Source organism: Dermacentor variabilis, chromosome 1 (assembly GCF_050947875.1).
Source record: "Dermacentor variabilis isolate Ectoservices chromosome 1, ASM5094787v1, whole genome shotgun sequence".
NCBI lineage: Eukaryota > Metazoa > Arthropoda > Arachnida > Ixodida > Ixodidae > Dermacentor > Dermacentor variabilis.
Genome location: NC_134568.1, coordinates 287,075,113 through 287,093,739, shown reverse-complemented (window position 1 = coordinate 287,093,739; position 18,627 = coordinate 287,075,113). Strand labels below are relative to the sequence as shown.

Here is an 18,627-nt window from a genome sequence, read left to right as displayed (position 1 = left end):
GAAGAAATAAAACACACGGATCCGTTGAGAGAGAACAGTACTGGGACTGTGGTGTACTCACTCGAAAATTAAATGAGCTGATGTTTGGCTTCTTTTGGGCGGGGCTCCGACTCACGTGCACTCAGTCCGCATTATTTCCTTGTAATGTGAATCGCCCAGTCACGACAGTATTGTAGTCAAACAACGTAGATATGTAGGGGCAGATGTAGGCAAAATATCACGCCACTTAAAATGGCGCAGTTAGCATATGGAGTGCGGTAAGTTGAAGATGTTGCGTTTTGCCCCGTGTCTCATTCTGACTATCCCTACTTTATGAGCTCTGCACACTGTGCCAACGGGCACTCTGTGTATGCTGATCAAAGGAGGCCTATTAGCGCAACGAGGACACACACCAAAGGCTTCGAGGGTATAGGAAGGAACAGGACACGCGCTAAACTTCAGCTGTTTATTCGAAGTGTGAAGTCAAAGGAATAGACCAGATGCACACTCCTGCCGCGGTCACGTAAAAGAAAATTACTGTGCAAGGAAACCTGCATGTTCGTTCTAAAAGTAAAAAAAAAAACTTTTTCAGGAATTAAAACAAAGTGCGAACAATTTCGCGTGGCTTTCACCTTTGCAAGTTAATAGGCTATAATTCTTTTGACGTCGTGAGCCTAAGTCACCTTTCCACTATCGCCGATACTATCGTCTGATTAACGACGTACCTTAGCAAACAAGGCCAAGATCCCCCCAGAAATGTGCATTGGTCGCATTTAACCGGAAACCTGTCACTTCGTACGCTATATCCATTCATGGACAAAATATCTTATGTCAGGGTGCGCAGGTTGTTAGGGGTAATTATCGACAGTGACCTCTGTTGGTGTCCCCATGTGGCCTACCTAAAGAGAGCACCTGCCAGCCATCTCTCACCTTTTGAAGTTTCTTGGAGGAAGAAAGCTCGGGTACTTCACTACACGTGGTGATGCAACTGCCCAGGACGCTGTTTCTCGGGTATCTGAGGTACAGCTTGGCAGTGCTGACCAATACCTGCAGAAGTAACATCCGTACAATCGAAAGTGCTCAGGCCTAGGCGTTCTAGGGGTGCCACGATGTGCATCAACATCAGAAACCATTAGCCAAGATTCACATTGTTGTGGAAGTGCTCAGAGTACCTGCCAGGCACCTTGCTCGCGCCCCTTTCCAGTATCTCGCATAACATCCAGAAGACCAACCACGCGCCTCTTCTTGTCAGACGATAATGCCTTATCGTGTGTACCTTCCATCAGATTACACAGCAGCAGCGAGAATTTTGTTTCCCCCTTGGTGCTTGGCTCAGCCAAAAGTTTGACTGACAGTACCAGGAATTCGATCGAAGGCATAACTCTCATCACCAGCTCCCAAGTAACTTTCGCTGCTCTTGCTGTGCGAAAAATAAAACGATCATGCCCATCTCTCCACTGCTGTTTCAACGACCGTGGACAGTTTTGCAGGATCAGTGATTTTTCCTGCGAAAGTCACGACCTTGAAGTTCACGATATCACACCAGACGACAGTGACAGCCGCGGAGCTTGCTGCTCTTCGTAGTGCACTTCGCATAAAATTCGTGAGGAACCACCTCAAGAATGGAGTGTTTTCGTGACTTCAATGAAGCTCTACGTTACCTGCTTTCCGCCTTACGCTGTGGACCATACGAAAAACTAGTTCCAGAAATCCGAGATCTCCTTCATCGTCTCGCCGAGCAAGGACACGATCTCACATTTCAGTGGCTCTCTTGCCACTGTGGAGTAATAGGCAATGAACATGCCGATGAGCTGCTCTATCAGCTCATGAAGATTGCGTGCAGGTACCAATCCCGCTGCCAAGAACTGAGCAGCAGCGAAACTTCCAGTGCTTGCAAATGATGTCACACAATCGTTGTGGAGCACACCTAGTTTTCAGCACATACGTTTGCATCGATTGGACCGCTGTCTTATACTTTGTCCTCCAGCTGCACTATCCTGACCCGAGACAACGGCACCAAAAGGAAAGATAGTGCTGCTTTTGACCACTGCGGCAGCGAGGAAACAAATTACCACGTCCTTCGCCATTGTCCTCGCGACCGCGCTGGGCCGTCTTGATGACCGGCCGCATTTAGAGCAAACAGTCCTGGTACGCCGGCCCATAGTCTTCACACCACAAGTTGGTCAAGGAATTTTTAAAATTATGCGTTCGAGTGGCCTATTAGGGAGACTATAGTTCTCACGCACGTTTCCAACTTCCTGTTTTTTTTCTGTGCATTTGCTTTTTCTCTCCGCTAATCTTACCGTCTGTCATTTCCCTTTACTCTCCCCTCACTGCTGGATAGTAAACAAGCATCTCTTCCGTTAACCCCCCTGCCTTTCCGACCCCGCCTCTCTCTCTCTCTCTCTCTCTCTCTCTCTCTCTCTCTGATTTCGTGCTTCTATTTACGACTCGCATGATAAAGGAAAGGTAAGGACGTTAACGAGAAGAGAGAGCGAGAGAGGGAAGGCAGGGATTGTAACCAGGTTAATGAGAAGGGAACCCAATTGGCTGCCGTGCAGAGCAGAATGACATAAAGGGATGAACACGAAGGTTAGAGAAACGTGACGAAGAAAGGGCACTGCTGTCATAGGCCATCGACCAGGCCTCGGGAACTGACCAGTCCTTTTGGCTATGTGCCAATGATGGGATAAAACAGTCACAGCGCAGCGTCTGCATTTGAGTTGCGTAGATGTCTAATTGGCCTAGCGTTGTGGGCAGGGTAGTCATCTTCGTTCGCCGCATCGAGGTCACAATAAAAGGTCTCGGACACTCTTGTCGTATCCGCAGACGTCACAGGCAGCAGTGTCAGCCGTTCTGCTGCGACAGAAACAGATTTGTGGGCGCCATTCCGAGACGAAAGAAAAAAAGAATGGTCATGCACGCGAAAGAGAAGTGGAAGCTGGAGATTCCCGCTTGGCGACAGGCCTGACTTGTTGCACCACATGAGAACAATTGAGACGGTGGCACGCACGCTGTAAATACACTCAACATACGCAATCGCGCGCACACATTGCAACTATTACAAAAGGGCATTGATTATCTACGAGTAAATTGGGGATAAGGAAAAAGTTCGACAGCCAAACAGAGTTCTGAGAGCACGAAGAACTGTTTGGCTCATCGATATTATGCGCACGAGTCGCCGGGCGTTTCATTCAGCGTCGACTATCGAGATTGATCTGGGAATAACCCCGACTTTCGTGCATCGCACAGCACTGATGTATGGAAGCCATTACAATTTCTGCCTTTCTTCAATTTACAGCGATACTTCCCAATGGCAAAACTTGACCTGTAGCATCATTGCTGCGATATTTTTGTTTGTCATATGAGGTTTCTTGATAGAAATGCTGATCCTTCAGAATTTCAAGAAAATAACACGTTCGAGAGCGGATTGCAGGTCGAAACGCCCTTTTCCCTCCCCCCTTAATTTATCTGAAAAATGTTTAAATGGGTGCATTCGTTAGCAGAACAACTTCAATGTGACCTTTCGATGATTTCAGGGGGTTAAAAGGCTGTTTTGTGTGAAATACGTGCTTTGCAGAATTTAAGGGTACTAGCGCGCCCCAACATTTCAATCAAGTAAAAGTGCCATGCGGGTTCTACCCGTGATTTGCGCCAAGTGATTGTTCGAACACGCCATATGGCCACAGTAGGCTACGAATGTCAACCTGGTACTTCATGTGCATACATTTCCGTTGGTGAAATGGTAATACACACCTTTGTTTTATAGAACAGCTTCCAATCACAGCTGCCAATAATGCGTTAGCCAATCATAGTTCAAGCGCATGTTATTTCTGGTGTAGCATCGGGGCCGGCGCAATATTATGTGCAGTAAGTCTTGTGCCGTTTTATGCAGTATCGGTTAGAACAAACATTCGCATATGAATGTGGAGAAATCGCCTACCGCTAAGTACAAAGCTGTTATTGGGGGGGGGGGGGGTGGCGGGCTCTCCAGTCGTAAAGTTGAGACAAAACTACTTTGTAACCTCTTCACTCCTTCCTGCCTTTCACATCTTTGCTAGCTTCGCTTAGATTGTTTCACCTTGGTGCTGATTTATAGGTAAACTGAAGCACTAAATAGCGTGACATCAACCTATCAGTTCAGCTAGAGGCGCTACTGCACTCTTAAGGTGCTGTATTATTCCCTCACGTTGCGTCGGCAGAGTGCTCGAGAGGTAACTCGCAGTCTGCAGGTCCGCAGTTCGAATCAGGCTGCGCGGCTTTTCTTTGCTCCATTTTTTCTGTAATCTTTTCAGAAAATACTTCGAGATTACATCGGCGCACGTCCGAAAGACTAGGGCAGTGATAGTATAAAAGATATCGCTGGTAAAATGAAACTTAGTGCTCATTTCGCAAAACACATTGGAGGAAAGGCTACAATTACGACAAATCACCCTTTCAAATTGATGTATTAGTTTGCCTAAACACCCTTTTCTATGGGTGTAAGTGGGTGAATGATAGACACGAGAAGACACCCTTCAGGGTGCAATTTTCCTTAGTGTGCACTTTTTTTTTCCGCTTTCACGGCCAAAAGTGCCATGTACAGCTCTGTCGGAGTCGCCTGTGTCGTGTTGCGAGACCGACCAACCTAGTTGAACCGCCCTGTTTCACCGCCGAAGAGACCATGGGGCTGGCGCAGCTTGCGGGCGTCAAACATCCGCTGGAGCATGCGTTCAGTTACATAGCAAGATATTAGGAGCATGTCGAAGTTAGTTTATTGGCCAAAGGCAAGAAGTTAACTTCCCCCTATGACACATAACGTTGCAGTGTTCTCGCAGGTGCGTTGATACCTGGCAGGTATTCAGCATTAACAGCAAATATTTTGAAGCAGTGTGTAGTGCTTATATATTTAGGAACGCTAATCAGACGTACAGGGGTTACGTTTGTTGCCTTATGCGCGCTCATTGCTCGTGCCGCAAGTGCCGCAAACCAACGAGCCTGTGGAATATTGAACGAGACCGGCCAATAAGTAATCTGCTTGCAAATTGTTTTAATGGCCGTGCGCATTTGAATTGCTTAGTACGACTACCGATGATGCCTCGAAAACGCCTCTGGTGCAGATGCGCGAGTGTGCATGTTACCCCAGTATTCAGTAAGCTCGAGCAATTTATGAACGGAGCAAGCATTTTCTCCCATGGGATAAATGGGCTCCGAGCGAAATGTTTGTCAAGGATTCATGATTCCGTGTCGCCCTATGGACAATAATGTTAGGCCTTTGCGAACCTCGTGAACGAGTGCCTACCATGCTAGTTCCATAATACAGACCTCCCGACGTCGGCCGGAGTAGTTGGGATGTGTCATGGTTGCAACTCGCTGATACCCCACATGTAAGGGCAGGCGTGTTGCGCAGCACGCCGAAATGTCAGTGCCATACGAAAACGTCAGGCGTTTTTAAAGCGTCAACAATTTTTTACAGCAGTGGCCTGTGGCAGATAGCGCAATTATACTCCGTGAGCTAGATACTGAAAGAGGCGGACATCACTAGAAATCGATTTGCATAATCTATTTAAAAAGTTCGTCAAATAAAATTTTACCTAAATACTTTTGGGCACGCGTTGCAAAGGCTGGCACTGGAGCCAGTAAATTCTGAAGTTGTGCCCACTTGATGTGAATTTTGAAACTAGCACCATTTTTCAGAGAAACGCCGTCAAACTTGTGGCTATAGTTGCACTGTCTCACGTATGTCTTTAAACAAGCGCTCCTTCTTAAGTAGTGCACGCAAATTTAACTGGAATGTCAATTTATTTCGTCACGCAATTTGAAAACTCGTATATCGAAAGTAGAGCCAACCTCAAAAATCTTCGGTAGTGAAAGAGAGAAAGACAGGAAAGGGGAAGGGCAGGGAGGTTAACCAGAGAAAAAGATCCGGTTTGCTACCTTACGCTGGGGAGAGAGGGGAGGGGGAGGTAAAATGGTAACAAAGCAGAGATAAAGAAAGGAGCATAGACACACAATCACAATCGGTCACTGTCACCGCATTCTGTCACCGCACAGCACAGTAACACTTGCAGCACTATCAACATCTGTTCAGGCTACAGCCGCTTGTCCAATTCTGTTGCCCTCAAAAACCGCAACAGTGCCCTCGTCGCTATGCCTTGCGAACTTACCGGGTCCAGTACGTAAATTGTAATATGAACCGTAAAGTAATTAAGTAGAATTAAATATTGGTAATTAGTCAATTATGCATCTCAATTTCTTAAAATGGCCGTCTTTTCGAGTAAGCCAACTCAAAGGTTTTACGGGATTGGGCTGTCACAGGCAATTACTTAAAAATTCTGTTAAGATTAAAAAAACACACACCTGGTATGTTGATGACTGAATAGTTCCCTGCTCTACGTCAACTCAATTACGGACGCAAGGACACAGATAGGAAAGTGTACGTCATGTGGGACCGTGACAGTTGTTACAGCCACATTGAACTTGCTCCATGAGTGACAGAACTTATGTAGCTCAAGCAGTGGCTAAAAAAATGAAATACGCCATGTGCCGCGACTTGGTGAGAATGGCGTTATGAGAAACGATCCCGCAGGTGCCCATGATATTGAATACTGTTGGAAGAAAAAAAAAAAGGAAGACAATCGAAAGGGCCCATTAAAGCGTCGTGAGCTTTGTCAGGCCTTTGGAAGCACTGACGATGGCTGTCAGAAATCGCCTACTTCCCTGAATTTGAACTGAATGAATACAGGTCAGAACGTCAAATTTGTCAGCCGGACATTACACGTTGCACCTGCGACTCCCTTACAGGTTTCACAAAGACCACTCCTCTTGCTTCCTGTATGAAGGTATGTACATAGTAACGACTAGCACAACATTACAGAGAAAAAATTATACCCAAGGACTACATTGGAGAGCGCGACTTCAGCAGGGCTTCAAAAAAAAAAAAAAAAGCTTCATTATTAATTTTTGTTGCTTTCATCCCTAAAACAGAGCATGTCTTAACCTGAACTGTAGGACGTGTCACAGTCGTATATCATGCATTCAGAAAATCTCTGGTGTACTGTGTCCAGGAGGACAACAGCTAAAAGCATGCACACGAAAACAACGCACAACCACACAACCCTCCAGTTCATCGTACACAGGGCGTGCAACAGCCGGTGAGGCCACCGCTTGATATTTTTTACTTCGTTTTCATCTGCGTCTGGAACTTACCGCTGGCTGCATCCGCTATGACATGTGCAGCCGGCCGGCGTCGATACATGGGCTGGGTTGCTCGGGTTCGTTCCGTCTGGCTTTCCCTGCGAGGCTGGTCCGGGCAGCCTGTCGTCCCCAGTCATAGCATCTGCCAAGCGCTAAGCTTGCTCTGATGTGTGTTGCACAAGGCTAATCGGCAGGTTGTTTCAGTTGGCTGTCTTGAACGCTCGTTGATTAGAAGTGTGGATGTCACTAATTGGGCGCTGCTGTTCAGCTAAGCACGGTGGCCGCGGCAAAATTGCAGCCACCTTACGGAAGACCGTCGGACCTTCACAAACCGTTCGCATTTTCCTTCACCTTCTTCAGTTCACGTGTTCTGCAGTGTTTCGCTTAAAAGCTGCACGTCAGGCGCTCTAGATGCCAATCTTGCTACTACGTCCCTTGCCTGCGCCCGCACAAATTGCTCAGCTTTTTAGGTTAATTTATTTTTCTGTGGTGCGCGTCCGTATAGGGTCTGCTGATTTTTCGTATTGCATCATGAGTAGACACTCTTGTGAGGAAAATGGAATGGGTTACCATTCTCCACCTTCTTTTACCTTCTTTTTTCGACGCAGGCATAAGCTCGGCGACCTCTGCTTCGTTCGAGTTCACCTGGGCTGGGCTGCGTCTCTGGAAAGGAGGTTACTCCGTGCGCCATGGAGAAGAATGGGCTCTTTCCGGGAAGCAACTCGTGTAAAACGCGCGTGGTGAACGGTAAGTGATACAGACCATTTCTACGCAACTGGGTTTCTACACATACTGCTAGCCTCTGCCGCGGGAAAGAAGTGTTTGATATCAGAAGCGCAATTGCTCGGGCTTGTATTGATATGACTTTACTTGGCGCAACTGAAACGTTCAAGTTAGACACAACGATTTTTCGCATCCATGTGTTGACAGAAAACCGAAGAAAGGTTTTCAGGAAAAGAAACGCTTCATTTGCAAGGGCAGAAAAATTGTTTATTGTTTGGTGTGGTTTCTTATCTACAATGGCCAGTGACGTTTCTAAGGCTGTCTTTTGAAGCAACTATACTTGCTTTGTTGCTTAATACAACGTGGTAGATTTTCCGCTTAAGCTGACATACGAATACTTATGATATTCGAAGAGTGAACTCTTAATCATTCGCAATGCGAATACTCGCTAAATTTTTTAAGTGCCAAATATTGTAAATGTGCACATAAAGATAAAGGGGGAAAGGCGTAAAATATGTTCACATATATCCTTCAAAAACACGCAGTGCCATTTAGAAGGGGATGGAAACTAAAATACCCAAAAACAAGCATGCACTGTTGGGCTTCTTGGTCTTGTATAATTGTTGTCAGCCATTTGTTAGAAGGAAGATGCGTGCATACAAATACGTTTTGCAACGCATGCCCAAAAATAATATCCAATATCTTGCGATGAAGCATCCACATCGAAGACGGATGCTCAAGATGTCACGTTCGGAAGTGTGCAGTGCAATAGATGTCTCACTTATGAACAAATAATGTACTGCACAAATTTCAACAAGGGCAGAGAGATAGGAAAGAGCGCAGGCTAGCAACAGTTATTGGAAATAAAAGTTGGTATAGGCTGCACTCTATCCTATATCTTTTTGAGCAATAAAAGTTCGTAGTGTGAGCTCTGTGCTCTCTCTTCCTGTCGCTCTTGTTGAAATTTACTCAACACATTATTTGTTCAGTACGAACCAACTACTCCGCAACAGGTTATTTTGGCTGAATTATGCAAGTCTATTTTTTTTAAAGATAAAGTAAGCTGCTCGCGTAAGTATTTGAGTAGTGTTACCAATCCTATCTGCAATTGTTGTCCCCAAGAAGCATGCCTAAACCACACGCAATAACGTGGGTTACCAACTGTGCGCCTCTGTCCGGTTTTTTTACTTTTTGCGCATGTTCCCGAAAGCAGCCGTTCAGGCCGCGTTCGGTTTGGTTGATGTAGCTGAACTGGGCATCTTACCTCAGCTGGAAAACATGCAAATGCCCAAGGAGTGGATTGTCGGTGCAATATCCGTGACCCAAGATGGAGCGCTTTAAGCGACAAAATTGAACCTTAGCAGGCGGAAATAAAACAAGTTAATGTGAAATTGATTATGATTGTCGTCCGCTTAAGAACTACTTACACACGGTACTCACGATTAAACATAAGCTCCATTGAAGAATACGTTTCACCATCAACAGTCGATATAAGTCTAGAGGAACCTGAACTGCACGTTCCTGGTTTAGTCGTTGCAAACCACCACGAGAAAAAGTGCTCCTGATGCTCATTTATTAACTGCTCTTTCAAGGGCTACCGCTCGGCAGTGTACTTGAAATCAACGCGGAAAAATGGCAACACGAGGAGAAGGACGCAGTATACGAGCGCTGTCTAGCACCTGAAGTTTATTAGGAGCAAAAAACAAACACCTATTCTATTAAGTGACATCATGGAATACATCTGCTAGCAGCTGCCACTCACAATCTAACAATGAGATAGACGGTGTACATTCTCCAACTATGTGCATCCATATCAACTAGCCCGACTTCCTATCTTGTTGTTTCATCAGCGGCAGCATCGTGCTGCTGAGTACGGTGTTGTGGGTTCAGTTCTTCCTGCTGTGGTGGCCACATTCAAATACGAGTGGAGCGCAAAAGCGTCCTTGCAGTGAGATTTCGGCGCAAGCTGTAACATACCGGGTGCTCAAGGGTAATTTGGAGCACTCCGCTGCAACTCGTCTCAAAACTCTGGGCATAATACTTCTTCACTATTAACTGCATCTTGTGCGAAAACACATCCTGTATCACTTTAATTCGGGATAATGTTGGAGGAACAGCTAACCATTTACGGTTGAGTTTGTCTGCTGGAAGCGTCCACTTAGCTGTTAATACTTGAACGGATCACGCCAGCTCCGGAGATAGTGTTCTCGACAAAATTAGAACATTGCAAAATATCGGGTACACATCTCCCGAATATAGAGCACATCGAATAACAAGCTCTTCTTTGTGTATTCGATATCTGGCGTTAGCATTATCTGTTCTGCTCTGCAGGTGGCTGCAAGACGTCTCATTTATTTCAACTCTTACAGGTTACAAAGAGAGGGTTGCAAAATATTAAATAGGCCGTGTTATCGATAACCAAAGCTGTGCACAACTTCACCCACCCAGCCTTGGCCCTACTTGGTTCGTTTTTGCAGTGACATATTAATAAAACTTGATGGAAGAAGAGAACCGCGTGCTCGTTCACTCTAACAAACGTTTTGTGATTTTTACACCATGTATAAAGATGCAAAGGAGAGCAGCATGCCAGTGAATAGTGTATAGCATACAGTGGTGTAGACACCAGCTCTAACCAACCATGAAAAAAAAATGGGGAAGGGTGGGAACGGCTAACGCCAGCCATAAGCGTTTGTAAGGCTAAAAATATATTAGCTGTGCTGTGTAATTAGTGTGCACGAGCTTTGCTTAGCCTTTTGTATAGCATACCAGCGTGACGTATTAGAAATAAAGAATTATTGGTGTCATTTCTGCAATACGCTGACTCTTTTTGCTTGTGGTGCAGTTAGGATAATAAGGAACTGACTACCTATTATATGATTAGTTGTACAAAGAGGAATGCTTTCTTGTGGGAAGCACTGTTCGATAGAAAACACATCAATACATTTTTTTTGTTCCCTACCTATTTACCAGGCCAGCGAATTCTGCTAACAATGCATACATTGTATTGCTTTGACTTCATTGCCAGATATCCACAACTCCTGCATTAGCATACCTATAGGTTGTGCGCGTGAGGTCAGTTATTCCGGTCGTGAGTCCACCATTTCCAAGCACATTCGTCGCCATCCGGTTGCAGCGTGGCGGCGTGTTTTGAATTGTAAAGCGAGTTTACGTATTTGTTACGTTTACTTGGGGTTCACGACACTTGGGGTGTCGCGTTCGCGACATTGCGAATGAGGGCCTTCAGGACTGTGTCCGGCATACTTTGGAGAACTTGTGGGACCGATGCGGACTTTCTACAAAGCGAAAATTACCCTCCGTGGTTGCTCAGTGGCTATGGTGTTGGGCTGCTGAGCACGAGGTCGCGGGATCGAATCCCGGCCGCGGCGGCCGCATTTCGATGGGGGCGAAATGCGAAAACACCCGTGTACTTAGATTTAGGTGCACGTTAAAGAACCCCAGGTGGTCGAAATTTCCGGAGTCCCCCACTACGGCGTGCCTCATAATCAGAAAGTGGTTTTGGCACGTAAAACCCCATAATTTTTTTTAAAGCGAAAATTGACTTGTGATGGCACTGAGTGATGCTAAGGGCGCAGCAGATAACGCTGTTTCGCTACGTACTGTCATGCATGCTGACGTTATAGTTACCTTGCGTCGCTACAGAACATCTTTAAATTAGGGGGCTTTACGTGCCAAAACCACAATCTGATTATTAGGCACGCCGTAGCGGGAGACTCCGGAAATTTGGACTACCTGAGGTTCTTTAACGTGCGCCTAAATCAAAGTACACGGGTGTTTTCGCATTTCGCCCCCATCAAACTGCGGTCGCCGTGGCCGGGATTCGATCCCGCGACCTCGTGCTTAGCAGCCGAACACCATAGCCACTAAGCAACCACGGCGGGTCGCTGCAGAACATCGAAGCCTGTAGTACTTGACACGCAATTACTTTAACAGAGTGGGCATTGGGAGCCTTACCGAGCAGAAGTTTCCGTCTGGTAGAGCCATCGCGCTCAGCCATATGAAAAGGCGCGCGCGATCCAGAGGTGGCGCCGCTGCGGCATTTTTTGGTGCGTGCTACTTGCTTATTCCCTGCATCCATGGCACAACTTGTTTTGCGGACAGTCGAGACTTTGTTTGGCCGAACAGCCGGTGGGTTGCCCTGAGATGTAGGTAGATGTTCGCCGCATGCGACTAGCTAGGTCCTTCAACTTTTGAAAGAAATTCACTTCGACGTTGCACGACGTGCGTTTGCTAACTCCGTGGTCTGGAATACGCTGAACCTAAAAGCAGAACAGTTGAAAACAACTCTCCTATGATCACTTGGTGCCCAAGCGTTGACACAAGCATTACTCAGTTTTTTAAGTATTTTTCGTTAAATAAATGTAAGCCAAGCGCTACATTTCCGTGCGTTCGCACCGCTCGGTCATACAGTATCGGTAAACAATACATTATTGTGCTTGGCCTCATTTCATTTGACTTGCGCCTGCTTCTCAATCGGCGTCCGAAAACAGCGCGAATCGGAATTCTGGCGCCGTCGACAAGTTTGTCGGGTTGTCAAAAGCTCGATCGTCTAACATCTGTGACCTTGCTAATGGCGGCACCGATCCCACAGTTACTCACTCGCTGTGTATAATCCGCGCAACATATGTATGGTGGCCTTCCTCAAGTAACGGCATACTTTTCTTCATTCAGCTAAGAAACGCACGGGAATTACGTTACACTTCTTGCCATTGTTATCTTTCTGAGCAAGTTGTTCTGAGCCCTATCATGGAAAATTCTTGCTCTTAACGTTTGGGATATGAAATGGCAGGGATATTTATCTGATAAAAAAGCAATCCTTGGGAAAAGTGATCCAGGTATTGGAAACAATGCATGATAACCATGTCATTTTAAAACTGCATTTTGTAGACCGGATAAATTTAGTGCCTGGGTCGAGAAATTGAACATTTCCGCCTTTTTTTTTTTTGCTAGTGTAAATTTCTGTAAAATGCGTTGCTGCGACTTAGAAGAAAGATTTGCTCATTTCCGTGATCAGGTGCAGACTACTTGAGTCGTTGTAGCATACTGTGATAGCCGTGGTTTGGCAGTGTAGTTGTATTATGCCGTTACTGCAACATTTCAGTGGTTTCCTTTTAGCTTGGGGTGAGGCGTAGCCGCCATCGGTTAATGAAAAAGCGGGAGCGCTGGCCACTGTGATATCAACGCATGCCTCGTCTTCTTGTCACCTGCTCGGTTTCCTGTGGCGACCCTGGTCGCATTGGTGAAGTGTAACTGAACTGCAACCTGACACACATTTTTTTTTTAAATTAAGAAAAGTTGGGCTTTCTGCAAAAGATACGGAAGCGGATAACCGATGCCCATCAATAGAAATAGTGCTGCGACGGCCTACAATGAGGTGTGGTTGCATAAACGCATGTGCGGACAACGTCGCAGCCACAGAAGCGCGCTCTTTATATGCCAGGGTCGTCGATATTTAGGGCCACGGAAGCATTGCTTTTACGTCTCGCTAATGGTTATCTCTAAAGTTTCGGTATACTCATCTCAGTATAATTAAGCATTTCGGTTTCAGCGCACTTAGTAATCATCTGCTGACTCAAGGTCTCCTCCTTTCCAAGTTTTCAAACGCGTCTGTTTTTTCTTCCTCGTTATGATTTTCCACATACCTTCATAAAAACTCAATTTCGATTATTATCTTTTTCGGGCACCTTATTGGTTGCAACAAGCGACATAGTTGATGTGTCCGTGTGGCCAAATTTCCTAGCAAATACTTGCTATTTGTTCTGCGTGTTGCGTCCGGGGCATTTTCAGGTGTCCAACATATTGGCCAACCCCTATATAGGCTACTAGTTCGAAACCTGTAGTCCCTAAGAAATATTGTCTTCGTAAAGAAAGGCAACGTGGCGATCTGTTTTATGCTCATACGGTGATTCGCATCGCCGTAAACGCCACAAAGCATCTCGTGTAAAGCTATTACCACAAAAAAAGTCTTCACATGAATCAGCTCATCATATGGTTATGAAGGTCCTTTTGACTAAAGGCAATTTACTTTTTGAGACAATCCGTTCTAAATACATCTCGCATGGCGAGCTGCAGCTGAGACATTTTGTCGTTGGAGCACGAGAACACAGGCAAGATAAGGTACTACGAATACTTTACACAATTGCGAATTTTTCGTTGCAATTGCTCAGTCCTAAAAAGGAGGGAACACATTGCGGAACGTCTGTATTACAATTTATGACGGCACCGTCCTTGTAGGAAAACATTTCTGCGATACGCATCGTTCGTAGCCCAGTAGTTTTGACATGGGCCCACTGTTATATTTTTTTAGAAACTGAAATAAATTATAGCTCAAGCACTATATCTGTATCTCAACCAACTTCGTGCTGAGTAACAGAAGTTTTCACTAGGAAGTGCAGAAACAAACTTTTTTTGGCTTTACCCCACTGTGATATTTGTGGAAGGAACCGGCGGAAATGAGGGACTTGTTTAGGCGGAGTAAGAGAAAACGTCCAGCAATAATTCAATTGTAGGGATGTATAGGGGCATGGAATAGTTTTTATTGAGCGTACATATTTGAAGTGAAAGATTAGCGACGTGGAAACTAAGAGTATAATGCCTTCGTATTCATAATTTCCGTGCTTTCCATGGTTCCAATGACTGCTGCTACTTTGACAGCTATGTAGCACTGCAGTGTGGCACATAATACGCAGAGAGACAGTAAGCAGGCAAGTTTAAAACACTGCGTACATAGCGCTGCAAAACATTTCCAGCAAAGCTGTCCTTGTTGAAACTTGAGATTTCTTCGAAGTTTTCGTAATGACGAAACTGGAGTGAGTGAGCTCCTTTCTGAGCGTCATTCCAGGATTTAAATTGCCGCACCTGATACGCGTGCCTGTGGCGTAGTCCATGTAACGAACCCGTTCATACGCGCCAGGTTTTTATAGGACTTAATTTCTTCCCAAGAACTGGACTTCCGGATTAAGTAAACGTAGTGGCCAGAATATAAATATGTTGCAAACCAGACCATCTTCTGTGCTTGAAAGCGCCTCTTGAACAACTTAACTGTAGAGTCACTTTTTTCTTCTTCTTGCTCCACGTTATCTAAACTTTACTGTCTCCTTTCTTTCGCGAGAAAGTACAGGCGTGAACGCTTATGCTGCTGCCCCATACGACTACCATTTCTTTATCTTAGCTTTTTCACATGGCGTTCACCATGCAGAAAGGTGGGCCAGAGGTAAATCGGGAAAGAAGTACGGATTGACATTCGATTTCCAGTATACTAACACCTGATGCACATACGCGCAAAACAATTCCAAGGTAAAGCACTGTTAGTGATTATAATACTGCTAACGAAGGCAATACGTGTTAACGTAAAATCGACTCCTTGAATCTGTTCACAGCACTCTGCAATCAAAGCAGATGATGTGCTCCATGTAAAACTGAACAAAAGAATAAATATAGAAGTTATGAACGATAACTGAATGATTTCTTTTTGCAACCTTTTCGTGAAGACATGCATGCGAAGGCATGCGTTCTCGTTAATTTTTGTTGGAGTTTGTTCATGTTTCGATTTCGTAGATTTTTTGTTCGCATCGTGGTTAGGTACCTAGTATTCTGACAAGTAATATATAGCCGCTATGCGCCATGCAATGCGTCTTGACCAGCTCCCGTTCCAAAGCAGCTACGAGCTTGCTTCTTTGTCTCGGGGTTTCCTTTCGTTTCGGTTCGTTGACTTCCATGCAAGTAACGTGTAACGAACGAACTCCATAGAAAGTCGGCGGGCCGTATCAGCGGGCCGAGCGATGAGCGCTGTCGCGTGGTTGGGTTCCAGGTTACCCGACGTCGCGGAATTGTGGTTGCGACTCGCGAGTGACAAATGGCTTACTCTGCATTGGAGGTCGAAACCAGGTCGAGAGGTACGTGTAGGCGGCAAAGTCGTTGCTCCCACGAGAGCAACAAAACGTGGTCTGGTCACCCATGCGATCGCCGGAATGTCTATTTCTTGTACTTTAGTATTGCTTGTGCCATTCATACGAACTGTTATGTCATTGCTGCTCCTCAAGTTATTGTGCATTCCAACCGCGTCAAAGATGCTGGATCCAGTTCACCATTTAGGCATCTGATTGGCCACAGGCGCCTACAGGACGAGTCCTTGTACCAAGTATCTACGTGGAATCGAATGAATGGTCACTTAATTTGCAAAGGTCATACTCCAGTTTTACTTGTTTTCTGAAAGTGCATTCGAACTCTGAACACCTTTGTTACGCGACCGTAAACAATATCCCATATACCACACTGTTTCGTAATCGACCTACAGCAAGAGAGCCTTTCTCATTGCGTGTCAAAAAGCTAAGCAATGAAATGGATGTCCCGTTGCTCGAACATCGCCTAATGCTACCAGTGCAGCTGCTACCTCCATGGCGGGTGATAAAATGTGATTCATCGTTTATCGAGGTAACGAAACATGTTCCACAGGTACCCATTCAAAAGCACTTTTTATGACTTCGAAGTATTCTTGCCACGAATTTTACTCCGCCGCGTGAGTCACATGCTGGCGTATGTTACGCAGCTGTCGGTGCATCTTTTTCTAAATCGGGCGTTCTGCCCCATCAGACAAATATATTTGCAGTAGAGACCTGTTCAATACTGTCTGCGGTAAAACAGATCAAGGAATTTACACTACAAAAGGCAATAATATTTACTGACTCGTTAAGTGTTGGAAAAACTGTCTTTAAAAAAAGCACAAGAATCCTGTTCTTGTGGAGCTTTATTCCCGGTTGTGCACTGTTTATTCATATCAGCAACATGTGATAGTATGCTTGCTTCCTGCGCATGAAGAAATAGAGGGTAATATGCTTGCCGACGAAATCGCTACATCAATTGCTCGGAAGCTGTTAATCCTACTGTGGTTGTCCCTGCCGAAGATCTTGAGCCTTTCTTACGTAAGAAACTGAAAAGCCATTGGCAACGCTTGTGGGATGGTGAAACGAATAAGCTCTGCGTAATAAAACCACAGCTATTTGTAGTTCCACAACGAAAACACGACACATTGATGTCCTATTCTGTCGACTCAGGATAGGCCACACGTACTACAACCAAAATTTTTTGCTGACGAGTGATGAGTCTTCAACCTGTGGCAGATGTGGTGAGAGGCTCACCCTTTATGTTTTGCTAGAATGCCAGGAAGCAGAACTTCAACGTAAAAAGTACTTCCCTTTAGCTTACAAAGAGCATATTCTACGCCATACGGCAATGTTCCTTAGACCAGGGCCGTTCTTATATGATAAATCTGTTAAGCTTTCTGGTTTATTTTGTTTTATTGAATGTGATAAGCACTATATTCGTAGCACATCCTCTTGCAAGAGGCTGCTGCTGCGATATTCTCGCTTTGTATTGCACATGCTTCCAGGCCATAGCATTTCAAGGGCTCTGGAAATGCAGTAGTGCTTCATGGTAATTTTCAGTATTGACATATTGTAGTTCGTATTTTCATCCCTTCACAATGTATATTTTATGTTTATAGTACACTTCATTGGCCATAATTTTATTACATATACGTTATACGGACTTCCCCGCGACTGTTTCTTTAGGCCCCTTTACAGCCTTGTCACAACCAACTCTCGTAATTCATTACTCCATTGTCGGCTCACTAATTGTGGCATGGTCCTCTTTGGTCATTCTGGGGCCTTGCGACACGAGATACCAAATTCATCAAGTCATTGTGCATTGTTAGGTCACCGTGCATTTACGCAGTGTTCACGGTTCATGTGCATATCAATGCAAACAGTAACGCGTCTTCTTATGCGAAACGTTCTGAAATCTTTTCCCGACAAACAAACAAAAAATAGCATATTCCAATTTATTAGACAGTACCCGGCTAATTCATCGAAAGCGCACTCGGGGATAAGGAACGGGTACACGGTAACTATGTCGAATTGGCTCATAATTGGCTTATTCTTGTAACGGACAATTAGTCAATTCCGCCAGCCGATTGAACAATGCCGAACATGGTTCAATGGATTGCGAAGAAGGATAATTTAAGTTGCGGTGAAAGGGAAAGATGGTTAGCCCTATTTACGTATGGTACATATTTACGTCCGCGTTTAAATTCACCAATTTAGTGCCCTTTTCATAGCGCATTCTTTATTTGCTACTCAAGGCACAAATCTGACACTAGGATCTTTCAGAATGCCTACAGAATAAAGCTTCGCCGGAGTCTGTGAAATTGGTTGTGTCTGCCTGGTCCACCTTACATCCGTATTTTTCGTTTGTTCAGTAAGCGTGTTGTCTGCCGCAGAAACTGGGTTTAAATAAGAGCCGATCGACGTAATGGCCTAAGTGGTTATGACGGAGACACCTGTTTGAGCAGCATATTTTTTCCAGCAATCATGGCGAGTGGGCAGTGCGATGTGGCTGCGACAAGTTTGCCTTAATTTCAGTTCGTGAGTAAGTTGCTTTCGCTAGAAGAGAAGCTTGTGCTCTTGCATTTCGACAGACTTTCTGAATCCGGTAGCCAAAGTTACGGAGGACAATTAAATAACGCCGTGGGATGGTAGGTGTGTATAGACTTAACGTGCAGTGAAGTAGTAATCACGTTGCAAACATTTGCTTCAGTTTGAAATCTCTGGTTTCTACCAGTGGAAAGTATCCAATCTCACATTCCCCTTTATTTTGTTTGTAGGTGCCGAAGCTCCATATAGGACGAGCGTGGGTCGCAGTGTTGCTTTTCAACGTAGCGCGCAGATTTGCAGC

General features: G+C 45.2%; 1 protein-coding gene across 5 annotated transcripts in view; it reads left to right on the top strand.

The window, feature by feature from the left end:
- The window catches only part of LOC142566683 (transmembrane protein 163a-like), an 86,676-nt gene that overhangs the window by 44,384 nt on the left and 23,665 nt on the right, over positions 1-18,627 (top strand). For all 5 annotated transcript variants that reach the window (XM_075677516.1, XM_075677541.1, XM_075677525.1 and 2 more), the window contains one exon: positions 7,764-7,902. In XM_075677516.1, coding sequence (XP_075533631.1) covers positions 7,845-7,902 — 58 coding nt within the window. In that variant the 5' untranslated portion in view covers positions 7,764-7,844. The remainder of the gene's footprint in view (positions 1-7,763; positions 7,903-18,627) is intronic.